This window comes from Amblyomma americanum, chromosome 6 (assembly GCF_052857255.1).
Source record: "Amblyomma americanum isolate KBUSLIRL-KWMA chromosome 6, ASM5285725v1, whole genome shotgun sequence".
Taxonomy (NCBI): domain Eukaryota; kingdom Metazoa; phylum Arthropoda; class Arachnida; order Ixodida; family Ixodidae; genus Amblyomma; species Amblyomma americanum.
Window position 1 is genome coordinate 197856856 of NC_135502.1, and position 27760 is coordinate 197884615.

The following is a 27760-nucleotide window of genomic DNA, read 5'->3' on the forward strand; positions in this document are numbered from 1 at the left end:
ACGAGTGGGAGGGCGGCTGCAATTCTTTGACGAGAATAAAGAGGTGAAGCATCCACTGCTCCTCCCTCACAGCCATCCGTTCACGGAGCTCGTTATTCGAGATGCTTATTTGCGTACATTACATGGCGGCTCTTAGAGACACCCTCACAGAAGTGAGAGAAATGTTTTGGATCCCACGAGGACTTCAACAAGTAAAAAGGGTTGTAAACAAATGCAACATGTGCCTCAAAGGTCATGCGAAGCCTGGAATAGCTCCCACAGCGCCCTTACCAACAGTGTTTGCCGTTCTGAACCGTTTCAGGTAATTGGCATAGACTTCGCCGGGCCGCTCTTCACTAAGGACAAGGATACGGTCTCTAATCCTTAATTGCTCTCTTCACTTGTGCAATTACGAGAGCAGTTCATCTGGAGCTTGTCTCGAACCAGTCATCCAAAATTTTCCTATTGGCTCTTCGATGATTTACCGCCCGATGAGGACTGCCATCAGTGATATACACTGACAACGCCAAAACCTCTCGGAGTGCCTCTAAAGAATTTGCAGCGTTCAGAGACCCCTTGTTTGACGGAACTTTCCACGATCACTGTGCCAAGACACGCATCAAATGGAAATTCATCGTGGAAAGAGCAGCATGGTGGGGTGGATTCTGGGAAAGGATGGTGAGGACTTTGAAAGTCTGCCTCCGTAAAATCCTACACCAGGCAAGACACACATTCGAACAGTTTACAACAGTACTGCAGGAGGAGGAAAGTATTGTTACTCCCGCTCTCTAACCTACATTTCTTCGTCGCCAGAAGACCCCGAAATTCTTACTCCGGCGCATTTTTTGACAGGAAAGAGACTTACGTCGCTACCTTCTCCGTGTCATGATGTCAGTTCGTCAGCGCAAGCTGTGACACGAAGGTGGATGCACCGCAAACGATTGCTGGAGCAGTTTTGGAGGCGATGGTGGAATGAATATCTTTTGACGCTTAGGTCGGCCCACACTTGCGGCAAACAACAGGCTCGACAGACCTCTCTAGGAGACTTAGTTCTCCAAGAGGATAAGGCGCTGCGACAAATGTGGAAGACGGGCAGGATTGTTGAAGTGAACCACAGAAAAGATAACCAAGTTCCTGCGTGTGTTGTGAAGCAGCCCAACGGATCCACATTGTGAAGGCCAGTACAGCTTCTCTATCACCTCGAGTTGTGTGTGTAGTGCTGCCACTGCTGGGGCCGGGAGGTTGTTGTGTAGTCTCCCTTTTTTTGGGGAAGGGAGAATGCGTCTTCCTCGAACGGCATTGTTTACTCGTGCCTGTGTTTCTTGTCGCCCGTGTGCCCTCCTTTGAGTTTTCGTGTGTGTGTTTCCCGCGCTCGTGTGTGCGACGGGGTGCCATAAGGGAACCGGAGCAGTGCGGGGACATTCCCAGTTCTTGGAGCGCTGGTGGCTGGCTTGGGATCGGGTTTCGTTGGCAGCGCCCGGGAGGCGACTTGGGCAGCGAAACGGCCGGGAGCAGCAAAAAGTGGCCGGGCCCCTCGGACTCTCGGCAAGACAGTGGCTTCTTAGACGGCAAAGAAGAGAGACGTTTGTGTCGTGTTTTCCGTCTGATCACTCTGTGTGTATTCGTACCGTAAAGTTAATACAGTTTTCCTTGTTTGTCTGTTAAATAACGCGTCTCCGAGTCGTCACTGTTTCCTGAATATTCACCGTCGCACGATTCGAGTCTCACAATTTCACAACAGTGTGGCAATTACTGTTTTTCACGTATCCGTCATTGCTTTATTGCACGCATACTGTTGATAGTGTCACGTGGTGGTGATGGCAGTCGAAGCAGCGATGAAGACGGACGAAAGGATCTTCTAAAAGAACTGTTTATTGGGCTGACTTGCACCCAAATTGGACTGAATCACTCGGCGGCGGCGAAGCGACAAGAGTGCTCGGCGGTCGTCGAACAGAATGCCCGCCGCTGTCGGCCGTGCTCAATTTAAAGCTGATAGCGAACATTCGAGATAAAGGGCGCAAAGTTACTAGAACATTCCGGAACAACGTAGAATCAGCTTTGCCTGGCTGCGATCAATCGAGATAAATCTAGTCGCGTCTTGCGTCGCAAACAAAGCGATAAGGTGGTGTCGCGGCAGATTTTGAAAAACGAACAAACACTGCAAATATTGCCGGCATTACTCCCCTCTCAAAGAAGCATCGACCCGATGCATTAAAACAAATAATGCGACTCGTAAGGGAAAAAAAAAACAGATCTTGCGAAAATAGAGCATGGAAATGCAGCGGCCTTTAGCGCGCATAATACGGCTTCAGACGGACTACATGGACAACTTCTGGTCGTACGCGGCGTCGCTGGGATGCAGTCATTGCGTCAGGGATGACTTCATAATCCAGTTCACCCAGCCGACGAAGAACCTTGTACGGGCCGAAATAGCGGCGCAAAAGCTTTTCACTCAATCCACGGCGGCGAATGGGCGTCCACACCCAGACTTGGTCTCCTGGCTTGTATTCCGCGTTGCGTCTTCGTAGGTTGTAGCGTCTGGCATCGGACCGCTGCTGATTTTTGATCCGTAATCGGGCAAGCCTTCGAGCTTCTTCTGCGCGTTGAAGGTAGGCGGCAACGTCGACGTTTTCTTCTTCTGTAACGTTGGGCAGCATGGCGTCTAGCGTGGTCGTGGCCTCCCTGCCATGGACGAGCCTAAAAGGCGTCATCTGGGTGGTCTCCTGCACTGCGGTGTTGTAGGCGAAGACGACGTAAGGCAGGATGACATCCCAGGTTTTATGTTCGGCATCGACATACATAGCGAGCATATCGGCGATGGTTTTGTTCAGGCTCTCGGTCAGTCCGTTGTTCTGCGGATGGTATGCAGTTGTCCTCCGGTGGCTGGTTTGGCTGTAGCGCAGGATGGCTTGCGTGAGTTCCGCCGTAAATGCTGTTCCTCTGTCCGTGATGAGCACATCGGGGGCGCCGTGTCGAAGAAGAATGCACTCCACAAAAAATTTGGCCACTTCTGCTGCTGTTCAGTTCGGTAGGGCTTTCGCCTCGGCGTAGCGGGTCAGGTAGTCGGTCGCTATGATGATCCACTTATTTCCACATGTTGACGTTGGAAAAGGGCCAAGCAAGTCCATGCCAATCTGCTGAAAGGGTCTTGAGGGAGGTTCAATGGGGTTCAGAAATCCTGCTGGTCGTGTGGGAGGAGTCTTTCGTCGCTGACAATCTCGGCATGTTTTCACATAGTGTGCGACATCGGCAGACAGTCGGGGCCAGTAATACTTGTCTTGAATGCGGCGGAGGGTGCGAGTAAACCCGAGATGTCCAGCTGTCGGCTCGTCGTGTGAAGCCTGTAGAACTTCTTCGCGGAGACAAGTAGGTACAACAAGGAGGTAGGCTGTTTTGTTCGCTGTAAAGTTCTTCTTCACAAGGACCTCATTCTGCACACAGAAAGAAGACAGTCCTCGCTTGAATGAAGCGGGGGGTGAAGAAACCTTGCCTTCCAGGTACTCGATGAGGCCTTTTAGGTTGGGGTCCGAGCGTTGCTGCTGAGCAAAAGAGTTTGCGCTGATGGGTCCCAGGAAGGCGTCCTCATCGTCGTCCAGCGGCGGTGCATCTACAGGGGCTCGTGAGAGGCAATCGGCGTCAGTGTGCTTGCGTCCGGACTTGTAAACGACGGTGACGTCAAACTCCTGGAGACGCAGACTCCATCGAGCGAGTCGGCCAGAGGGATCCTTCAAATTGGCAAGCCAGCAGAGCGCGTGGTGGTCGCTGACCACCTTGAACGGCCGTCCGTAGAGGTAGGGGCGGAATTTCGACGTTGCCCAGATGATGGCAAGGCACTCCTTCTCAGTGGTTCAATAGTTAGCCTCGGCCTTGGAAAGGGAATGGCTAGCGTATGCGATGACCTTCTCCAGCCCGTCACTTTTTTGAACGAGAACGGCGCCTAGTCCCACGCTGCTTCCGTCGGTATGAACTTCAGTATCGGCGTTTTCATCAAAATGCGCAAGGATCGGTGGGGACTGTAAACGACGCTGAAGTTCCTTGAAGGCTTCTGCTTGCGGCGCTTCCCATTTAAACGGCACGTCTGCCTTCGTCAGTTGGGTCAGGGGCTCGGCGATGCGCGAAAAGCTTTTCACAAATCGTCGGTAATATGCGCATAGTCCGAGAAATCTGCGTACTGCTTTCTTATCGGCCGGCGGTTGAAACTGTTCAATAGCAGCTGTTTTCTGCGGGTCTGGGCGTACTTCTCCTTGCTAACGATGTGGCCTAGAAACAGCAACTCTTCGTAGGCGAAGTGGCATTTCTCTGCTTTCAAGGTTAGGCCAGACGACTTGATTGCGTCTAGTACTGTTCGAAGTCTTTTGAGGTGCTCTTCAAAGTTCGAGGCGAAGACAACGACGTCATCTAAATATACCAGACAAATCTGCCACTTCAGGCCTGCCAGCACTGTATCCATTACTCGCTGAAACGTCGCTGGTGCGGAACAGAGACCAAATGGCATCACCTTGAACTCAAACAGCCCATCCGGAGTTATGAATGCTGTCTTCTCGCGATCTCTTTCGTCGACCTCAATTTGCCAGTAGCCGCTCTTGAGGTCCATCGATGAGAAATATTTGGCGTTGCAGAGGCGGTCCAGTGTGTCGTCGATGCGGGGGAGGGGGTAGACGTCCTTCTTTGTTATGTTGTTCAAGCGGCGGTAATCCACGCAGAATCGAAGTGCGCCGTCTTTCTTTCTCACTAGAACAACCGGTGCCGCCCATGGGCTGTTTGAAGGCTGGATGACGTCGTCGCGAAGCATTTCTTCGACTTGGTCCCAGATGGCTTGTCGTTCTCGCAGAGACACACGGTAGGGGCTTTGACGGAGAGGTCGGACGTGTTGATCCGTTATAATGCGATGCTTGGCAATTGGCATCTGTCGCACCTTCGGCGATGTCGAAAAGCACTCACTGTAGTTTTGAAGCAGATTGCGGATCTGGTCTTGTCTGTTCCGGTGCAGGGCTGGGTTGATGTCGAAAGTAGGCGAGTTCTCTTGGTCAGGCGGATCTTCTGCGGAGGGGTCGGAGAGGGCGAAGGAATCTCGTACGTCAGATATTTCATCGTAGAAAGCAATCGTCGTTCCTCTGTTAATATGCCGGTATTTTTCGCTGAAGTTAGTCAGCAGTACATCGGCCTGGCCATTGCGGAAATGTGCGATGCCTCTTGCGATGCTGATTCCTCGGTCTAGTAGCAACTGCATGTTCCCCTCAATGATGGCTTCAGTGTTTATGGCTTTCGTGGCGCCTACGGTCACGATAACGCTTGAACGGGGTGGGACGCTCACTTCTTCCTCCAGGACACTTAGGGCAACGTGATTTTCCCGAGTTTTCATCGAAGCGATGGCTTCGTCCGTCGAAAGCGTGATCAGCTTGGATCGCAGGTCGATGATCGCCTGATGCTCATTAAGGAAATCCATACCCAAGATCACTTCGCGGGAGCATTGCGGTAGCACAACAAAGGTCGCAGGATAGGTATGTCCTTTGACAGTCACTCGCGCTGTGCATCGTCCTGATGGCGTAATGAGGTGGCCCCCAGCGGTGCGAATTTGTGGGCCGTCCCAAACCGTTGTGACTTTTCTGAGCTGCGCAGCGAATGTTCCATTCATCACCGAGTAATCGGCTCCTGTGTCGACTAGAGCGGTGACTTTCCGGCCGTCGATTGTCACTTCTAGGTCGGAGGTCCTGGCTCTTGCATTGCATGTCGCTCTCGGCGTCGGGTCACGGCTTCGTCGCGTATGCGAGTCACGGGTTGGGCGTGTGGTCGAAGCTCCTCTGGGTGGCGGCGTCGATTTCAAGGTAGCTTGCGTCGTGGTCGAGGTTCTCATTGTGTGCGGCGTCGGTGCAGCGAGTGTCGGTTCTTCATGCGGCGTCGCGGGTGCATCGTCTTCATGGGACGTGGTCGGTGGAGGATCTTCGGCGTTTAGCTCGTGAGCAACCTCACCTCCAGAGGTTGCTGCCTTTAGTTTCCCCTACGGGGGCTGGGAGACCTTCCTCGTACCGCGGCTGCGTAGCTGCGGCGTGGCGACGCAAAGCGCGAGGTTGATGGCGATGGTTAGCGCGAAAAGCGGTTCGGCGTGTACTCTTCTCGACGCAGGTACTCGTCGATTTCGTGCGGACGTTGTCCGAAGCGTGGTCGTGGGGCGTTAACGGCAAATCCTCGAAGACCGATACGTCGGTACGGGCAGTGACGAAGAATATGGCCGGCCTCACCGCAATGGAAGCACAACGGCCGGTTGTCGGAAGTCCTCCAGGCGTCGCATTTCCTGGGGCTTGAGCGTCGGTCATAGGCTGGGCGGGCGGGGGCTGGGAGGCGGCGTTGTGGAACGATTGGCTCATCTCGGGGAGGACGTGGGGGTTGTCGCTGGGGCTGAGCAGTACTTACTGCAGCGGCGTAGGTCATGGCCTGGGGTTCTGTGGCCGTCGGGGTGCCAAGTGCCTGTTGCACTTCTTCCCGTACCACATCCATCAGAGTCGCTGCTTGTGGCTGTGGGGAAGATGGCAGTAATCGGCGTAGCTCCTCTCGTACGATTTCGCGGATAACTTCCCGCAAGCTGTCGCTGGTGGTGGCCGCCGTGTCCGAACGGATTGCACAGGCAGAGGAAGGGCGATTGTACTGCCGAGCTCGAACGTCGAGGGTATTCTCAATCGTGCAGGCTTCTTGCATAAACTCATCGACTGTTTTTGGCGGCTGGCGGACGAGGCTTGCAAAGAGTTGTTCTTTTACGCCGCGCATTAAAAACTGAACTTTCTTTTCCTCGGTCATCCCGGGATCGGCGCGGCGAAATAGGCGCTTCATCTCCTCGACGTAACTGCGGACTGGCTCATTCGGAAGCTGGATCCTGGACTCGAGGAGTCGTTCGGCTCTTTCTTTCCTCACGACACTGGTGAATACCTTCAATAGTTCTCTCTTGAATAGCTCCCATGTCGTAAGGGACGACTCGTAGTTTTCGTACCACGTGCGTGCGGAGCCATCCGATGAGAAAAAAACGTGTCCAATATTTGCCGCATCATCCCACTTGTTGAATGACGCCACGCGCTCAAATCGGTCCAACCATTCTTCAGGGTCTTCGCCTAGGGATCCATTGAAAGTTGGCGGCACCCGCGGCTGCTGCAGTATGATCGGTGTCGACATCTTTGGCGAGGTTGCAGTGCTGGTAGCATCGTCTTTTCGCTGTCTGGTGCGGTCCGGCAGTTTCCCAAACTCAGGCTCCTCTCCCTGGAGACGTCGGCTGGCTCGCTGAGCTGCTGGTTCATCCTCGGGTGCGAAGCGCTCAGGGCTGGCTTCACGACTTGAAGGGGGCGTCCGGAACATGGAAGGCTACCCAGCACCTCCACCAGATGTCGCGTGGTGGTGACGGCAGTCGAAGCAGCGATGAAGACGGACGAAAGGATCTTCTAAAAGAACTGTTTATTGGGCTGACTTGCACCCAAATTGGACTGAATCACTCGGCGGCGGCGAAGCGACAAGAGTGCTCGGCGGTCGTCGAACAGAATGCCCGCCGCTGTCGGCCGTGCTCAATTTAAAGCTGATAGCGAACATTCGAGATAAAGGGCGCAAAGTTACTAGAACATTCCGGAACAACGTAGAATCAGCTTTGCCTGGCTGCGATCAATCGAGATAAATCTAGTCGCGTCTTGCGTCGCAAACAAAGCGATAAGGTGGTGTCGCGGCAGATTTTGAAAAACGAACAAACACTGCAAATATTGGCGGCAATAGTGTCAAACTAGAACTGCTTGAAAATCATAAGGGCCTACTTGACATCCTTTGTCGCGACGCGGTGGCGTTCAACGCTACTGCATTACACCTCCCACAAGTGACATCGTCGTCTGTGAGGAGGCTCCACTGCTCAAACAAACAGCATGTGACAAGCGTGCAGTGTTGGCGCACTGGCAGAATGGAACCGCAAGGACGGAAAGGAAGAAAACAACGCAGCAACATTGAAGCAAAAACTAAATGCCATAGATGCGCCAATCAGTGTCTGAAATGTCAGTTGGCTGTCTGATGCTGGCTGGTCGAGCTACCATTGCTGTGGGCTGGTGCGAGGCTCAGGAAAGTGATGGACTGTTTTTGAAGACGGGGCTGTCTATTCATCGTCACGTGCGCCATTGCACAGCAGTGACAGAGGTGCTCTACAGCACAGAACAGACAGGGCTATTTCAACGATCCATGTCAGTCATGCCTGGGCATGGCTCCCCTTCGGAAGGCTGTTTGAATTAACCCATGGGAGGCCCGCCATGCCCAAATTAGTGAGCACACGACGCCATAGGCTTACGTGCAAATTAGCCAGGATGGAGGGGGCAGTTTGAACTAGCCGGATTTGTGAATTAGCGGGGGCTGAATTAGTGATCTTTATCACTTGCTCTCGGAGTAGCACTTACCAGTGCTTGCCTACGAGGCTCAGCCTTGGAGGCTTGCAAAAGTGCATCAAATTAAGTTGTGGTCACCATAGCAAGCTGTTAGAAGGAAAAGGAAAAAGACAGGTGAGAGTCTTAAAGGGACGCTGAGGAGAAATTGAAGTTGGCTTGTATCGATAGAATATCAGCTCCTGATCACAAAAACGCCGCTCTTACTGAAAACAAAGCTCTTGTAAGGTCGAAAATAGCAGGAACCAAAATACAGGTATCGCCGCCACAGGCCAATCTCGCAAGTACAAGAATGGTGACGTCACAGGACAAGAGACGCCACCTTGGAGGAATTTTCTTCCTACATGGGGCCGTGAATCTCTGAGGCTGACAAAGGAAGATTGCGTGGTTCAGTATTGAAGCAAGTTTTGTTTTAAAACCGATAGTGCACTTTTATCATACAAGGAAGGTAGAAAGAAGGCAAACTGAATTTTCGAAGCAAAGAAAACCGATGCTTGGCAGCGCCACAGGCGGCCAGGAGAGTTTCGATTTATTAAGGCGCTTCGCGTCTTGTGGGGGTTCTTACTAAGCCGTCGAGCTTCCTTTGAGCTCTAGGCCGTGAACTCCGAGCTCAGCGGGTCAGCTCCGAGGGTCAGCGACCTTTCCCTGCGATTTCGCGTGGCCGGAGCCTCCCTCTCCACGGCGACTTCCCTTTGGAAGTACCTTTTTAGCTCCCCTACATGGATGGGCCCGCTGAGTCGAGCCGAGTTCGGACTCCTCAGCTTGTAGTTAAGTGGTGACAGCTTCTCAGCAATGATGAATGGGCCGACCCATTTGGGCGCGAGGCCTGCCGCTAATCCCGTGCTCGCATCGCTGAGCGTGGTTGCGTTTGAGAACTAAATCTCCCACTTGGAATTCCAAGTCCCGATGCGCTCGATCATAGGCCGCCTTCTGGCTCGCCCTGGCTCTCTCGCGATTGCAGCTGGCCTCCTTCACTGCGTTTTCTATGCGTTCTCGCACACGCCGCGCGTAGTCGGCAGCTGCCGTCTCGGCTGGAGCAGCATCCCTCCTTTTGGCAAGGACAGTGTCCGTTGGTGTCTGTAACTCCCTCCTGAACATCAGGAAAGCCGGCGTGAAGCTCGTAGAGCGGTTTTCGCTCGTTCGTAGTGCGAAGGTGATAGCTCGTCCCAGTCGCTGTGCGTCCGGGCGTATGCCCCGAGCAAAGGTTTCACATCGCGATTGCGACGCTCTGTCACATTGGACTGTAGATGATAGCACGTCGTTTTCTGCTGCCGTACTCCCATTGCTGCACACGTGTCATGAAAAACCTTTGACGGGAAGTACGATGCATTGTCGGTGATCAACCGGTCGGGGAATCCAAAACGGCAGAATAATCCTGAGATTCTCGCCAGGATTTTCTTCGTAGTGGCTTTTCGCAGCGGATAGAGTTCAGCGATCCGGCTGAAGTGGCAAGTGACCACCAGCACAAATCTGTGCCCTCTTTTGCTGCACGGCAGCGGTCCGATCAGGTCGCACGCCATGATTTCCCATGGCTTTGTGCTCACTATCGGCTGAAGCAAGCCGGGTGGCCTTCCCCATCTTGGCTTTCTCTTATGACAGACATAGCAGGTTTGTACGTATTTGCGCACTTCAACCTTCATTCCAGGCCAGGTAGTGAACCGACACAGTTTCTTCCGTGTCTTTGGCGCACTCCCATGACCGTCCGCATTGTGGTAATGCTGCATCACAGCTTGCCTGAGCTGGTGCGGGATGACGGCTTTTAAGCACTCATTTTAGTCCTCTTTGCCTGGCACGTATTTCAGCAAAGCTCCGTTAGCATCAAGGAGGAAACTCTCCAGCTCACTCGCAGCACTGCAAGCTGCACTAGAGCTCGCGCCTTCCGCATTCGCTGCGGTTCCCGGGCGCCCTTTGACTAGATTCGTCGGGTGGTCTGTCTCTTCACAAAGACTGGCTGGTCGTGACTTCCTGCTGAGCCTTGATAAGCTCTTCTCTGCTGAATGCCCGCACGATGGGGACCTGCACATCAACGAAATGCGCGTGCAATTGAGCGAGATCGTTATCCCCTCGGCTACACTCTCCCGACTCGTGGGGAAGTTGCTGCGGCGGCTTCTCCTCTTCACCGCCTGGGGAGAGGTCATTCACCGGCACGCACGACAGCGCGTCAGCAACCATGTTTGTGGCCCCTTTTCAGTACCGCACTTCGAATTCGAAGCGCTGTAGCATCAGGGCTCAGCGCGCGTGCCTTCCGCTCGGCTCACGAAGGCGGGTTAGCCATGTCAATGCCATGTGGTCGGTTTCGACCGTGAACTTGGTTCCTTCTACGTACATCACGAATTTTCGTAGTGCGTAGATGATTGTCAAGCATTATTTCTCTGTCACTGAGTAGTTGCGCTCGGCCGACGTCAGCGCACGGCTGGCAAATGCCACGGGTCGGAGTTGTTCGTCCTCATCTGGAGTAACACTGCGCCCACTCCGAAATAGCAGGCATCTGTCTGGATCACGAATGGCCTGTTTAGGTCTGGCAGTTTCAGTGACGCGGTGTCGGCGATGGCCTGAGCCAGTTGACGAAAAGTTGTCTGCTCTTCCTTTCCCCATTCCCATGGGGCTGCCTTCCTTAGCAGCTTTGTCAGGGGGGCTTGCAGGCGTATGCAGTTAGGAATGAACTGGCGGTAGTAGTCGACCATCCCGAGAAAGCGGCACACGGCCTTCACATTGTTCGGCGCTGGAAATTCCAGGATCGAGCGAAGCTTCTCTGGGTCTGGGGACACCTCTCCGCGCCGCACGCGGTAGCCGAGTAGGCTCACTTCCGCTCTGCACAGCTGCGCTATGGCGGGGTTGAGTGTGAGACCTGCTTCTCTGAGCTTTCTCAAGATATCCCCGAGATGATCGAGGTGCTCCTCGAAGGTACGGGAGTAGATGACGATATCGTCCAGGTAGGCGAGGGCGTGATGCCATTTGGCGTCGCTGAGCACACGGTCAATCAGCCGCTGAAAGGTGCTCGGGCTTCCGGACAAATTGAAGGGCATCCTAAGGAACTCGTAGAGACTCCTGTGGCATGTGAATGCCATTTTGCACTCGTCGCTTGGTCGTATCTCTACCTGGAGACAGCCCTTGCTAGCGTCCAGAGTAGAAAAATACCTCGCTCCGCCGAGGGTTGAGACGATATCGTCAATGCTTGGGAAGGGGTATGCATCTTTCTGTGTGACTGCATTCAATCGCCTGTAGTCCACGCACAAGCGCGAGCTACCGTCCTTTTTGGGGATGAGTATGACTGGGAACCCCCAGGGACTCGTTGAGCGGCAGACAATGCCTGCATCGAGCAGCTCTTGCAGCGCCGCCTCAATCGCCTGCCGTTTGGCGGGGCTGACCAGTCTGGGATTGGATTTCCAAGGCTGTGTGTCCCCTGTTTCGATGCGTTGTTGCACTAGTTGCATGCAGCCGGGGCGGTCCGTAAATATCTCCTCGAAGTCGCTTGACAAGGAGAATATGCAGCCGCGCTCACGCTCCGTCAAGTCACCCTCATTTGCGAGGAGACCGTGTAATTTGGCGTCCTTGTCCGCACAAAAAACGCGGGGTTGGGGACAGGCCGCTGCTACTGACTCCAGCGGCTGGGGGGGAGCGTTGTTCTCTCGGGAGGCATTCCTCCTCTCCACTTCGGTGTTTGACATCCGAGCAGTCGCGGCGGGCGCGGTAGCGAACGGCTTGAGTGCCGCGAATGGGCTTTCCCGGTAGCCGTCATTGCCGATGTCAACTACGATTCCCGATTTTGCCAAGAAATCTCGACCGAAAATGGCGGGGACCGTGAGTCCAGGCAGGTGAATGAAGCGGTGTTGTCGTTTACGCTGATTCCAGCACACGACAAGGCGCGCATCACCGCCGGAACACGCCTCTCCACGCGCGAGTTGGTGGGGCACGTTGCGCTTTCGCAGCTGTATGCCCTTTCGTCCCAGATGAGAGACGACCTCGTCTCCTATGAGCGACGTGCTCGTGCCAGTGTCGAGCAGTGCTTTGAACGTAAATCCTGCGATTGCAAGTTCTATGGATGGAGCACACATACTGCTCAGTGTTCCGACCCTGAACAGCGAAGGGGCCGCGATTGCGGCTGCATCGCCTGGTTCCGCCACGGCCGCCGGCGCCACTAGCGGCGGCCTGCCTCGTTTCCCGCCCCGGTAGGGCACGCCCGTGCAATGTGACCCGCTTGGCCACAGCTGAAACAGCGCACAGAGTTCCGTGCATTGGGCAGTGACAGACGAGGCTGCTCTCGTGCACGGCCATCCGTGAGCGCATTCCGAGCCGGCATTTCCACCCGGTGACGCTGTCCGTCTGGAGGCGTAATCTCTTCGCAATCGTTTCACCGACCTTGGTAATGTCTGTCGGGTGGTTGGCGAGAGGCTGACCAGACTCCCGGCCGTGTGCCCTCTGTTGCCCCGAGCCCGTATGTGTAGGGATCCAAGGCAGGATCTGAGACTTCGAAAAGCACACCTTGAGCCAGTGCCCGAGCGTATTCGCCTCATGGGCGGGTGCTGCCATTCCAGGCGCAGCTGGGCTCCAGAGATTCCGATGGAGGTGATGGGGGCCGGTACGCGCGGGCTGCCGAGATTTTGGCTTGTACCCGGCGCGCTTCCACGGCTAGCTCGTTCAAGTCTCCGCAGCGATTTCCCTGCAGTTAGAGAGCAAACGTGTGGCGGCTCTGTCGGACTACACCTTCCACTCGCTCCGCGTTCGAAGCTCTGGGATCGACGTAGTCGTACAGCTCCTGCATCGCCCTGACGTACTCGACCAGAGATCCATCAGGGGCTTGCGTGCGCAGCTCCAACTCCCGCCGCACCCGCAGCTGGTAGTCATAAGGAACTCCCTGAACATCCTGCGGAAATCGGCCATCGTGCTCGCGGTGTGGCCGACCAACCGGTGCCACCGAGCGGCCTGATCAACGAGCGCAACAGGGATCAATCTTTGAAGCATATCACGCTCACTCGTTCCTGTTGTCTGCTGTACTGGTGGAGAGCCAGCAAAAAGTGGTTAGTGCTCGTTTGATCGCTGTAGCCACTGTACTTGGGGACCAGAGTTCCGATCCGTGGGCTGGGCTGTGCGGATTGCAGCGCATGCTGTAACGTGCTGGCCAGAACTTCGGCGAGATTTGCCGCGTTTGCGGGTGTCTCGCTGTCAGGAGCCATCATGAGCGGTGACCTCGTCGCGTGTGGCGCGGTCTCAGTTGTGCCGTTTTGCAGGTGTGAGACGGAGGGCGATATGCTCGCCTGTTCCCAGGCGGCACGCGCCGATGATGGGTGAGCACCAAGGCCTGGCGTGCTCGTGCCGTGGCATCTGGCGGAGTTTTCCGGCGTCCACGGTGTTGCGTACGTCGCGCCTGCGACGGTATGTCCTCCCGTCCTTTGAGCTGTGTCCGCTGCTGAAGTGCCTGGGGCAGGGTGTTCCCTAGGCCCCTGGTCGAGCTCTGTGAGCCACATCAGATCAGGCAGTGCAAACAGCGGATCCGCCATGTTCGCCGGGAGCGAGTTGCTCAAGCGCGTCTGCGCGTGAGAACCACGTTGAGGCGCCAGTTGTGGGGGTTCTTACTAAGCCGTCGAGCCTCCTTTGAGGTCTAGGCCGTGAACTCTGCTCTCCCAGTATCGCACACTACACGCGGCCGTTCTCACAGCGGCCCGGCGGAAATTCGAAGTAAACACAGCACGGAACAGGACGCTTTGCCGGGGGCCAAACGTTTATTGGGTTCTCCCAAGTCGCTGGCTGCTTGAATCTTGATCTGCGACCCTTGCCGTCTGGCTTGGTCGTGCGGCTGACGGGGCAAGATGGCGACAACAAAGAGGGAAGAAGGGAGGTAATTACCTGACGTCCTCTCGCTGTCGCGGCTCGCTGAAGTCTCCCTCGGCCATGGCCGGTTCCTGCCGATCTTGGCGCACTTGCCCGTTGTCACATTCGGTCAATCAGCGGCCGCTCCGGCGGCGCCTGGCGGTGCGCGCTTGCGACCGGTTTTTGAGGAAGGAGGCGGCGCAGCGCTCTCGAGCAGACCTTCTGCCTACTCGCCTGTGGGAAAGGAGGAAAGCGTCCGCTTTCCTGCGTCTCCACGGTGCGCCTCGGCGGCCCGGGAAGGGTACGGCACTCCGAAACTCCTACACTCCTCCTTCCTAAAGACCGAACGTCCCCTGAGTTCGGCGGACGGTAGACTGCAATGATCTCATTAAAGCATTTACCTTTGTTGTCCGCTTACAAGTCCCCCAGCAGATCAAAATCCATCAAAAAAGAGCACTTGTGTCTACGCACGCTCACCCGTCGTAACATTCTTGGCTGTGCCAGTCAACTTCAAACTACTTAACGGAAATCGTTTATTAAGGACGGGAGACAGGGTACAAGGCAGTTAAGAAAAATTGCTGATGGCCTAGCTCTGTTAGGCCAGGATATACGTAGCGAAAGCGCGGAGATTTCTGCATCGGAAGAGTGCATTTACTAGATGCGCCTTTATTGATGGTTATACCTTAAGCCGTCGCGGCGGAGTGGTAGCGTCTCCGCCTCAAACGCCAAAGGCCCTGGTTCGAGTCCGAGCCTCGGCACAGGATTTTTTTTTTATTCAGTGAGTGGGCGGGGGTTTCAGTGGCTCCCATAGATGCCCCCACCGAATACGTTGGTTAGCAGTTAAGCACAGGCTCTGTTAAGGCGCGTTTATGCTCCGGCATAGCGTGCGCGCTGCGTGGCGACGTCACGTCGACCAAAGTGAGACCGTCTGTACTCCAACTGCGCTTGACCGCCGATGCGTTCGGCGGCTTCGGCGCACTCTGACCGCACTGACGGAGACTTGGAGCATGTCTCTATTTCGCGCCGAGTGTGCCAGCAGCCGCCGGCCCGGCCAGACTGATTCGGCTCCGCGGCGAGGTGTGCGTTGTGACATAATTCAATAGCTTCGGCAGTTGGGCAGAGCTGTTCTTTTCGAGCTCTCGGCTAATTTAATCCATTCACAGCACACATCTGAAGGTACATGCAAGTGGGCGAGAGAGCTCGATCCAGTGGACCCGTTGGATCTAGCGGAAGCCGTTGAAGCGTCGTGCGTCGGCTTTAGTTTCAAGCTGCCAACTTTAAACGCGACCGCCCTTGGGCACCCATCCGTTTTTTGTGGCAAAAAAATAAATAAATAACTTGGTCCTTGCAACCGTGGGAGACTTCGACGCCGCCTGCTGCACCGTGCAACCGCGCCATTCAAGGAATCACAATCCGTTGGCCCCAAAGCCTCGGTCAGTCACCGATGGGCGCAACGCGCTGACGTTGTCCTGGCTCCTCGGGACTCCCCGCACTGGGGTTATGATATTTAGTTTGCAACGGCTGCTCAGGGCGGAAGGGGAAAATGACCCGCCGGCGCCTAACCTAACTGTGCTCCCTCAAAAGCATCGCTCGTTCTGTGGGGCTGAGGTCGCTAAAATGCAGGCCGGAGTTTTTGCGAGAACTACGTCGTCGGGTTCGGGAACGGGATCCATCGTAACGCTGGCAAGATGCCGGTGCAAACATAAATGAAGCGACGGTAGTGACCCCCAATAGGTGCCTTCAACATGTGGCGGAGGAAGCTTACATTTCGGCAGCTGCTAGACCGCACTGCTAGCCACCAGAAATCACGGAGTCTGCGTTTACGTCACGTTTCATGTCACTCCGTCCTATGACGTCATAAGAGTTCTCCGTGACGTCATAAGAGTTCTCGAGTTTGAATCGGAGCAGCGGGAAAGACTTTTTCAGCTTCGAATCCAAATTTCTTTGAAATAAATGCATCTTTCGCTCCCGGACAAGCGGCAACAAAGCCATAAAATGCCGAGCTATAAGATTTTGCTAACAAAAAAATTTTATAGTGTTTTCCTCAGTGTCCCTTTAAATAGAGCATAGTGGATCAGGCAAGTTAAGGATGTTCATCTGCTATACCAAGGTCCATGCAATACAGGGCAAGCAAAAGTCGGGTGGCAAAGTTGATTCCTGGTTATCACAGGGGCTGATCTCGCGCCTCTACGAGACCTTCCTGGTGCTGATGCTGGTGGCAGCACTGCTGTTTGGCATGACCTTCCTGCTGTCAGCCATCCTGGACTATGGCCGTGCCAGCATCCACTCCCTGTTCGGTGCGTACAAGGGATTAAGGGGGAACAGGGACTAAATTTTTGGACTAAATTCAGTGAAAATGCACATTATTAATCAGTTTTGTATGCTGATTTCAAATATAGTGATCATAAAACTACTATTAATTTGTGACTAGATAATATACATGATAAAGAATACAATGTAGGAAGTACTTTGTTGATTAAGCCAGTATTAGCTATTTTACAACTCATTCAAGTTCTATGTAGAGAGGACTGGTTGACGAGCAGTTTAGAGTGCTAAAAAAAATTTTCAAGCACAGATCAAGAAATCTGTTCCCAACATTGTATACTTTAATCACTTTGCAGCATGCTGCAATAAAATTATTGCTTTATCTGCTCTAGATCCAAAGATATCCTCCTTGTAAACTACCAAACAGACAGAAATTTGTGTTTTGAGTAGGAAAGGAAAAAAAAACAGACGAGTTCGTTTGCACATTATAAAGTCAAATTACAGCGAAAGTACTGACCCAGGGAATGACTAAGTTCGAGGAAATGTATAAGATAAGGTGCAGATTTTGAAAATGCCGTTTTTGAAAAAAAAAAATGTATTCGCGATTTTTGGGCCCCTGTGCCTCCTTAAGGGACGTAGAGGAGGGAAACTACACTCAGTGGTTCTTTCAAGCATGTTTGTCTGGCAGCTGAAGAGGAGCCTTTCTTATCCTGCCACTCGATTCATACTCGTCGTGTCCAGACACAACAGGATGCCGTGAGAAGCACTCGTGTCAAGCGAATGCCTGGCCTCGGGGATCCACGTCTTGGCACACCTCAGCTTGCTTGCAAAAGCCCCGCCATGAGAGGCACGGCTTTAGCAGACCTTTAGGAATAAGATTTTTTCACACACTTGCTTGGCCACCCTCTCTCTCGTTTAAGGGGAACTCTGTAGTTCTAACTATTTTTGTTGTCTTTATTTTTACAGCGACAGCTGTGAAGCCCCTATTCCTGGGTTTCACATCATATTAGTCGGTCGTAGTCTTTCATGGTCATCGGCATAACCGTTGGGTGCTTTGCCCTAGGAGCCACTCAGGGAGTGGTTACCATGAGTGATGGAAAGAAGAAATGCGTAACTAGTAGGTGGTTACCACAGGAACCATTCGGAAGGTGGCTACTGCTTTAGGGTGCGGGAGAGGGGATGTATCCCTAACCCTGGAAGGAGGAAGGTATGGAATGCGCAACCGGTCGGTGGTTGCCACAGAAGGAGGCTTTATGGCAAGAGCATGGGAAGGCATGACCAGAAGATGGTTACAACCGTCCAGAAGATGGTTACCATGGAAGGAGGGGAGGGTGTGGCTAGGGCATGAGAAGTCATGACCAAAAGATGGTTACAACCATCCTGAAGATGGTTACAGGGGAAGGAGGGGAGCTTGTGGCTAGAGCATCAGAAGGCATGACCAGAAGATGGTTACAACCGTCCAGAAGATGGTTACCGTGGAAGGAGGGGAGGGTGTGGCTACAGCATGAGAAGGCATGACCAGAGAATGGTTACGACCGTCCAGAAAATGGTTACCATGGAATGAAGGGAGGGTGTGGCTAGAGTATAAGAAGGCATGACCAGAAGATGGTTATAACCGTCTAGAAGATGGTTACCGTGGAAGTGGGGGAGGGTCTGGCTAGAGCATGAGAAGACATTACCAGAAGATGGTTACAACCGTCTAGAAGATGGTTACCGTGGAAGTGGGGGAGGGTGTGGCTAGAGCATGAGAAGGCATGACCAGAAGATGGTTACTGTGGAAGTGGGGGAGAGTGTGGCTAGAGCATGAGAAGGCATGGCCAGAAGATGGTTACGGCTGTCCAGAAGATGGTTACCGTGGAAGGAGGGGAGGGTGTGGCTAGAGCATGAGAAGGCATGACCAGAAGATGGTTACAACCGTCCAGAAGATGGTCACCATGGAAGGAGGGGAGGGTGTGGCTAGAGCATGAGAAGGCATGACCAAAAGATGGTTACAACCATCCAGAAGATGGTTACCGTGGATGGAAAGAGGGGAGGGTGTGGCTAAAGCATGAGAAGGCATGACCAGAAGATGGTTACAACCGTTCAGAAGATGGTTACCGTGGAAGTGGGGGAGGGTGTGGCTAGAGCATGAGAAGGAATGACCAGAAGATGGTTACCGTGGAAGTGGAGGAGGGTGTGGCTAGAGCATGAGAAGGCATGACCAGAAGATGGTTACCGTGGAAGGAAGGGAGGGTGTGGCTAGAGCATGAGAAGGAATGACCAGAAGATGGTTACCGTGGAAGTGGGGGAGGGTGTGGCTAGAGCATGAGAAGGAATGACCAGAAGATGGTTACCGTGGAAGTGGAGGAGGGTGTGGCTAGAGCATGAGAAGGCATGACCAGAAGATGGTTACCGTGGAAGGAAGGGAGGGTGTGGCTAGAGCATGAGAAGGCATGACCAGAAGATGGTTACCGTGGAAGTGGGGGAGGGTGCGGCTAGAGCATGAGAAGGCATGACCAGAAGGTGGTTACCGTGGAAGGAGGGGAGGGTGTGGCTAGAGCATGAGAAGGCATGACCAAAAAATGGTTACCGTGGAAGTGGGGTAGGGTGTGGCTAGAGCATGAGAAGGCATGACCAGAAGATGGTTACAACCGTCCAGAAGATGGTTACCGTGGAAGGAGGGGAGGGTGTGGCTAGAGCATGAGAAGGCATGACCAGAAGATGGTTACAACCATCCAGAAGATGGTCACCGCGGAAGGAGGGGAGGGTGTGTCTAGAGCATGACAAGGTGCAACTGGTACATGGTTGCCATGGGAACCAACTGGAAGGTAATACCCTAGAGGGGGGAGGAGGGTTACTTTAGAAGGAAGGTATGGCGAGAGTGTAGCACGGTCCCAGCTGCTGCAAAACGCTCCGTTCGTTCGAGGAGAGGATCATTGGCTCCTTGAGCACCTTAGAACTGAGGTTGCTTTCATAGTCTCTACCACAACATATTGGAAAGTGTAAACACCTTATCAGGTGCCACTGAATCTCGCATTAAACAGTGGTAACCGTCCTGTAAATTTTTTCTTTATTATATAAATGATGTTCCAACAGCCTGTACTCCTTGCAGGTTTTTTGTTTATGCAGGTGACTGCACCGTATACATGGAACGAAATTATTTGGAAAGTATTTTGAGATGGGCAAGCTCTGCATGTTATGGGATTCAGGATTGGTTTGCCAACAATAACTTAGTCTTAAATGAATCAAAAACAAACTGTTTTTTTTTTTTGCACAGAAGATTATGGATTAAAATTGCCCAAAAACGTTACATTAGGCCCCTGCATAATCACGGTCGAAAAAGTGTTAAAACAGGAGTAATTTTCTCAGAAAACAAGTTCTGGGACAAAATTAACTCTACGTGCTTCCTGTCACCATAAAAAAACTCATATGCACTTCTGCTTTCTATTCATACCTTACTTACTGGGCATCAGTTCGGCGAAATATGTCAGCAAAAAACCTTGATGAATTGATTGTTTTAGAAATGAAAGCCGTGTGAGCGGTACAGAATGTCTATATTCAATAGCATGCAGCAGAATTTTTGAAGGAACTTAAAATACCTAAAGTTACAGATGCCTGTAATCATAAATGTGTATCACCTTAATCATAAAAAACTGCTATAAAAATGCAATGCACAGGAAACTGGAATCCTTTTTACCTATTAAAAGAACTCAAAGCATTTATCCATATCGACACCAACTCCATAGTAAGTACCATTTTCAAGCACAGTACAGTACAATACAGTTGGCAGTGGACAAGTTGTATCCTACCTAAATTATTTAACTGCCATAAAAACCTGCATGCAATACAAGGTGTAATTTTGGATAGCAAAAATGGAAAAAATGTTTTCATTCTTGTTTAGTTCAAGTAAGGGAAGGCAGTCAGTTTGAAGGCATTCCAGAAGTCGCGAAAGCCGAATGTCTTCAGATTATTTGTGTATGGCGGCGCGCTGGATACCACATGTTTAGTGCAGGCGCCAAGCATCTGGGAAATGTAGATCTGGGCGCCGCGCTCCCGCCTACTCGTTTCCTGCGCCCGTGAGCATGCACAGGCCGGTTTCAGCATACACGCGGGTGTGCAGGCGCTCACGCTTCAGAAGTGCCTGTAGTCAGAGCTTTAGCTATAGCCATCGTTGGGTGTAATGTATTCTGAAAGGGTCTTGTCAGAGATATCTTTCCATAGAAACACATCTTCGGTACTGTCAAGCGTGTTTGATATCTCACATCTCTTAAAATCACAACGGGCGAGCTCCTCGGGAATGCTGGCTCAAGTGTCCGTGATCCAACTGCCCAGCGAAGCTGGAGAGGCCCGTTTCCAGCAGAAGTAACTGCTCCGTACCTCGTCCAGACCATGTAACAGCGCTTGGTGCAACAGGGATGCTTTCCACAGCTGCGGTTACTTTCCTTTTAAAAGCAGCCGAGGAGTGCTTTCGCGGTCCCGATACCATAGGAAGTGTGACTGTCCTAGGCGTCGCAAGGTTATGTCAGCGTAGTGAGCTGGCATTGAAAATGAAACTACCGACCTACATCACTGCTAGATAGCGCCTTGTCTCACTCGAACCATGGGGGTGGTGGCACCCGACAATAACAGACTGCGACATATTACTAGCGTTAAAATACACACAGAGGACAGAGAGCAGAAACACACAGGACAGTCTGTGGATCAAAAGCACTAACTAGACCAATTTAATTCTTTAATCTGATAATAACAAAACTGGAACTGTGGGTTTTGGCAAAAATGTTTGGATGTGCATATAACACGAAATGGAAATTTGACAGGCTGAAATCAGGAAAAAAACCTCGTATTACCGTATAATCACGTGTAAGGAAAATTTTCTTAAGGACATATGACATAAGGACATATGTCTTCTTAAGGAAAATATGAAAAAAAAAAAGATTTGTGTAAGACCTGGACCCGAACTTTCCACAACCCAGGCAGGAATAGGCTTCGAAATGCACGTGCCGTGGCCTCTGCGATCAGCTCCAGCCGGGAGCAATGGTGCACTTTATCGTGGAGGCCATGCACGTGTACAGGTCATCATCATCATTGTCAACTTTTTGTTCTGCCGCGAGCTTCTGCTATCGCTGTTGGCACCAGCATCACCAGCTCCAGTTTTTTATGGGGTGGCTGTCAAAGGCACAAGAGTTGTGGCTTTTGTGTGCTGCGGAGCGCTGCAATTTCAGCACGGTGGGCAAGCGCCTTAATAGCTACATGGCTGGGAGTTTGCTCTCGAACACGGCAGGCGTGCGGCGAGCAGGAAATTCAGTGCAGCCAAGAAGTGCGTCCGACGATGGTACAACCAAAAGGATGCATTGAGGAACACAAGCTGCAAAAAGCGTGCTTTCTGAGGCAAGCCATGCAAGTTGCCCGAACTGGAAGAAGAGCTGCTCTCCCAAGTGATGGAAGGGTGGAACAACGGCTGCGCGTTGACAGCGGACATGATATGCTACTGCTTGTGGGATGAGCGTGCACCAGAGCACAGCACCAGCCCAGAGTCGGAATACAATGCAAGTGGCGATTGAATGTAGAATAAATGCCGCTCATTCCCTGATTGGTGTGTTTTTACTTAAAAAAAAATTTTACACACATCGCGTGTATTGGCCGCACTCTGAAAATTGGCGCTTGAATCAGGTTTTTTAGTACTTCAGTCAGCAAGGCATTGATGTACTGTTGCTCATAGATAGACACCTGGGTGATCATTATACAAGTTCAACCAGTTCGTTAATAGCACCTTGTATTTTATTTACTACCTTCTCTCATCTTAGTCTTTTTCGTCTGTACTGTGTGCAGTCACGAGTTGCAACCCTGTGCACTAGTGACACCTTACCTCATTTATTACTGCAGTGTTTGCTTTTTTATTTTTACTTATATGTAATTCACTTGTGCCTGTCACTACTTCTCTCTGCTGCCTTATTTCACCACCTGCACTTTGTTGGTGAAATTAACATTGACTGTTTGAACAGCAAGCACCACCTGGTAAAGGCAATCTTAGGTGTACTGAAGTTGTGTGCACACTGCGAATGTTTATTGAAGTGACCTTGCTCACACATATGTCACAAAACTTTGTACTTTTGAAACAACACACAACTCCGTGCAAAGCATGTTGCAGCAAACCACATTTTATGTACATGTACACAACTTGGAACAAAAAAGAGCACTTTGCTGTGTTCTACGTTGGATGCATTCCCTTGCAACCCTAGTTGTTGCTCTGAGCAGCAAATGCCCATTGGTTGCACGTCTTCATGTAGAAAGGGAACCTGTATTCTCTCTTGCAGACATTTCTGATCCTGTGTTTGGTGCACTGTAGCTTCCACAGAACCCAACACAGCTGACTTGGAAGCCATGTGGCAGTGGCCAGTGGTGCCCAAGGGTCACACAAGCTGCATTTTGACTTGGTGTCTGCTGGGCTATCCTCCCAACTTTGGATTGTCTCGCTTACTGATGTATTCCAAGTGCCCCTGCTAAAGGCCCTCACGATTGTGGGTTATTGCATAGGGCAAGATAAAATTCATTTTAAAAAAAATGCTTAAATGCAGCAGCACCGTTGGCGCTAAATACGTCAGCTGGTGGTGCCAAAATGAACACTGGGAGGAACTGATGCTAGCACAGATGCAAGAAGAAAGCTCACAAACGGAGGATGTGGCAGATAGAACAGCCACAAAACAGGAATGCTTGAATTGATCAAGGAAATGGGGCTAGTTGGAACTGGTCACATGAATTCATGATTTGTCCGGGCCTGTCTTCTGTTTATAAGTCAATCTTTATGCCCTTTCTAATACAAGGAAAAGCTGCAAAGCAGCAACTGGATTGTGTATGGGGCCCCACACACAGGCGTGGCATGAAGCACGTGGTCAGGCACGAGACAGATTAGCACATGTATGGCATGAGGCATACGATCAAAGTGCACACTGCTGAAAATCTGACAGAATGGCACAGAATTATTCCTACACTTGAAATAAATATTGCAGTAAAGATAAAATTGACTTGGGTCTTCTGACAAGTGCTGGAAATTATGAATTACAGCACTCGATTGACCATACTTGCTACACATCTCACCTGTGGGGCAGCTGTCATGTGACGAAACTGGAAGCCAGCAGTGGCTCATGTTCATGACATGCAGTCCCTTGACATGAGGAAATAGTTGTTTGTTGTTCAAGCCTCTCTTGTTTCATAACCAAGAAGCAAAATGTTTAGCATAAGAATATCATTGCCCCTTGCCTGGACATATTGTCTACTGCTATTATTGGTTAGCAACTAAATACAGCTGGGGTATGCCTTACCAACTGCTGATATGCTGTCATTGCATCTGGAATTGAATTATATTTTTCCAAGGTTAAAGTAAAGGTAAACTGTGTAAGCGTTTTCATGTTATAATCATCCCCCCTCACCAAGGAAGACATGCACAACACACGCCATTAAAGATCCTCATGAGAGCTGGTTGCTGCATGCAGGATGAAGTAGGTACTGACTGTCACTTTGCATGTTTTCTCTGTGTGTGTTGAAACAGTGTCACCAGTGTCCAATGTGTTGCTCCTTTGGTGGAGTAAGAATGAAGCACAGCTCAGACTGGCCCAGTGGGTGGGGCAGCAGCAGGACAAATGTTTCTTGAACCACCCACTTTGTGAGTAACAGCTCTCTTGGTGATGTGTGCCTCGCTGCAGCCCTGTGGAGGGGATACCTGCCCTTCCTCTACTCATGCCTGTCCTGCTTCGGAGTCATGCTGCTGCTAAGTGAGTACTGCACGTGACAGCAAGAGCTGTTAATGGGAGGAGACTGCCATCTGAAAGGAGCTGCTAGTAGAAGCTGAAGGTGTAATTTGTGAGCCTGTGCGAATATTCGATAATTTCGAATATTCGGTTGAATAATAAAATATTTGATATTCAATTTGAACTGAATGTTTGGTATCCAAAATCTCGGAAGTATTTGTCCTGAACGAATAACGTTTCTGTAACTCTTGATTTATACTCCAGGACCGCAACACGGCACACGCGGAACCAAAGTCCCGACTCTGTGTCGCATGCCTGCACTCCCGCAGTATGCCAGAACCGGTCTGCGCATGCATGCGTCAATAGATGTGAGCAGGCGGAACCGTGGTGCCCACATCTGTACTTGTCAGGTGTCCGCGGCCACGCTACCCGCGCTGCACACTTGCCGTAACCGCGCTCAGTGGCGTGCATCGGTTGAGAGATTTAGCATGGCGTAGGTCCACTTCTGTGCACCACCAGTGCACATGCACTGACTGGTTCCGACGGGGCATGGGTGCAAACAGCTGGCTGGCACCTTGTGAAGTCTTCAGGGTGATCTGCGCATGCGCAGTTGCTAAAGCCCCTCAAGGAAGCAAACATAACGAAAAGCTTTGAACTTTCCGGCTTCTCCCCTCTCCTAGCGCGCCGCCGGTTAATCGAGCCTCCTGTTGGCCGAGGCGCAGTGGTCACGTGTTAGCGTGCGCTTTTCAGCTCCGAAGCGCTGGCGCCATTGTCGGGGCAGAAATCACGCTTCGTTTTCTCTTTGTGCGACAGAGTTTTGATGGGAAGCGTTTCTTCACCTTTGACGGTGTGTAGGCGCTGCGGCGATACCGAGCTTCTATTGTGCTTACGGGTGCAACGTTCGAGGAAGAATTCGGAAAAGTTTTTTTATTGTTCCGTTCGTAAGAAGCAATGCGCCCCGCTGAAAGGTTTCGCTGCACAGGATCGGCCGAGTGAACTTTAATAATGTGCTGGATCCGCGTCATTGTCAAGACATGACCGTTCTTCAGCTGTCAGTCGCGTTTTTTCGGAGGATTTGGTGTGAAGCGCGAGCGGCTCCAGTCTTTCTTCGCAGTTAATGCTTTTTGGCGTGGTTAGATGGATTTTCTCGCTCGCAGGCTCTGAAAGCCATGCTTCTCATTGACTTAGCCCCTATGCAGGCAGGGGCTTATTATCTTTCATTCTTTTTAGGTTGCCCCACCACAATATTTGTCTTAGCCCCTATGCTGGCTATGCTAGGCCCTGCTGGTGTAGCTTTGGTGTCCTGCACATTACGTGGGTTGTGCGCTTATGTTGCTTAAGTTGTTGGAGTCCCGCCGTTTACGCTGCTCGCTGTGGGTTTGAGGATGTGCGCATTGCTGGACATATTTTTTTTGTTGCAGTTGGACTGCTTCGCTTACGAACTCGATACTAAAGTGGTGGTTCTCATGGTTTGAGCGATGCTGTTAATGCTGCTCGCAATGTAGGTCTAGCTTTCATAATGTGTGAATCGCTGGACGTAATTGTTCGTTTGCAGTTGGGCTCCTTCACTCACGAACTCGATACCGAAGGACGGTTCTCGCTGTTGAAGCCCCCGCTGATCATGCAGCTCGTGGTGCAGGTCTAGCTTTGATGTTGCAGGCATTGCTGACCGTGTTTGTTCTGGCAGGGTTCATACCAAAATTGGTCGTTACTGTGCGAGGTACAGTAACGGCAGCTATCTGTATGGATAATACTTGAGAATGAAAGTGAGGACCTCCGTTACACATAGCCACAGACATTTTCTCATCTTTTCAATTTTCGCTTCAAGCAACTTCCTAAAGTAAGCAACTAGTTTGCCTTCAAACAGGACTGAGCAAATTCGACCGAAAGCAATTAATTAATTTGAATTTATTTCAAACAAGCATGTTTACATACATGTTGGAGGTGTATGGGAGTAAAAGCTGCTCAAGAACAGCTTGACAAAGCTCCCATATCCCTTCTATACTCGGCAGTGCAGGACACACACACACAGTAAAAAGATAATAGATAACAAAAATCTGCCAGAAACAGTACAGTACAGCAAAAATTGTGCAAATATAACAATACAAGACATTAATATATGTTCACTTTAAAATGGTACTCTTGTAATCAATTTACAGGTGCATTAGAAAAAGAGCTTTTTATGCTTTTAAAAGAAAACGAAGAGCTCGTAATATTTTGTTGTGCAACTTTAAATTTATTTAATGTGTATGGCAAATCATAGTTAAGTGTTTGAAAACTGTAGTTTGTGCGTGGATGTGGAACATGTCAGTGTTCGCGGCATTGTGTTGTGTAAACTGTGGGCTTTTCATGTATTTTAGCGATGTCTCTGAATAACATATTATTTTGTTTAACCTGAACTTTATAGGACCTAAGAATGCGAAATTCATATATTTTTTCGATTTCAATGATGCGGTATGTTGAGAAATGGGAGGTAACGTGTGACATGAAAGATACATTCACTGTGGTTCTCATCGCAGCCTTCAGCAATTTCAGAAGTTGATTTTTACAAGTAGACGTTGTGGTTCCCCACACCAAATTATAGTAGTTAATATAAGACTGGAATAGAGCATGACATATTGCGATCTTTGTTTTAGTTGGTAATGTGCGCTGAAATTTCCTTAATGCTCCTACAACACGATCTAGCTTAGTGGTTATCAGGTCCACATGATTGTTCCACAACATGAATTCGTTAAAATAAATGCCTAGTGTTTTTACAGCACTCACTATTGCCATTGTGTTACTACCAAGGGTTAAGGTGAGGTCAGTCGCAAGATACACATTTTTAGCTCTGAATATGACGGCTTTAGATTTGTCTGTGTTAATGAGCAACTCATTTCTTCTGAACCATGCATGCAGTTTCGCCAGTACATCGTTTCCTCTACGTATTAAATATTCTGCATTCGTTCCTGAAATAAATATACTTGTGTCATCGGCAAAAATGATGTATTCGACCTCATTATCTATTTGCACCAAATTATTTATGCAGATGTTGAACAGCAGGGGCCCCAATATATTCCCCTGAGGGACACCATGACTAACCGACTTAAATTGTGAGTGATAGTTTCCCAAGTGAACAGATTGAGTGCTGTCCGGCATTCCAGAATTACACGAGGGAAGACACTGTCCTCTTATGAGCCATTATTGCATATGCTGACCGATGTTGACTATCATCTAAACAAACAATATTCCAGTGAGTCATGCAGCGCTGTAGCTGGGTGTGAAGCAGCGCTTAAAAGCCTTTTTTTGATTGCCGTTAATGTACCCAATCAATTAACCTCACATCAAAATTCTTCTGGTTACAACCATGTTACAGTGCGCAACTAGGGCATCGTATTCACCTATTTAGGAACAGACATTAAAGGGACACTGAGGAGAAATTGAAGTTGGCTTGTATTGGTAGAATACCAGCTCCTGATCACAAAAACGCCGCTCTTACTGTAAACAAAGCTCTTGTAAGGTAGAAATTAGCAAGAACCAAAATACAGGTATCGCCACCACAGGCCAATCTCGCAAGTACAAGCGTGGTGACGCCATAGGACAAGAGACGCC

The 27760-nt window shown here is 50.9% G+C and overlaps 1 protein-coding gene across 7 annotated transcripts in view; it reads left to right on the forward strand.

Annotated features, from left to right (window-relative positions):
* lili (LMBR1-like protein lilipod) overlaps positions 1 to 27760 on the forward strand; it is a 185675-nt gene that overhangs the window by 55557 nt on the left and 102358 nt on the right. For 4 of the 7 annotated variants that reach the window (XM_077628308.1, XM_077628309.1, XM_077628311.1 and 1 more), the window contains exons 6-7: positions 16351 to 16477; positions 24125 to 24193. In XM_077628308.1, coding sequence (XP_077484434.1) covers positions 16351 to 16477; positions 24125 to 24193 — 196 coding nt within the window. The remainder of the gene's footprint in view (positions 1 to 16350; positions 16478 to 24124; positions 24194 to 27760) is intronic. The other 3 variants (XM_077628310.1, XM_077628313.1, XM_077628314.1) reach the window with 2 other exon arrangements.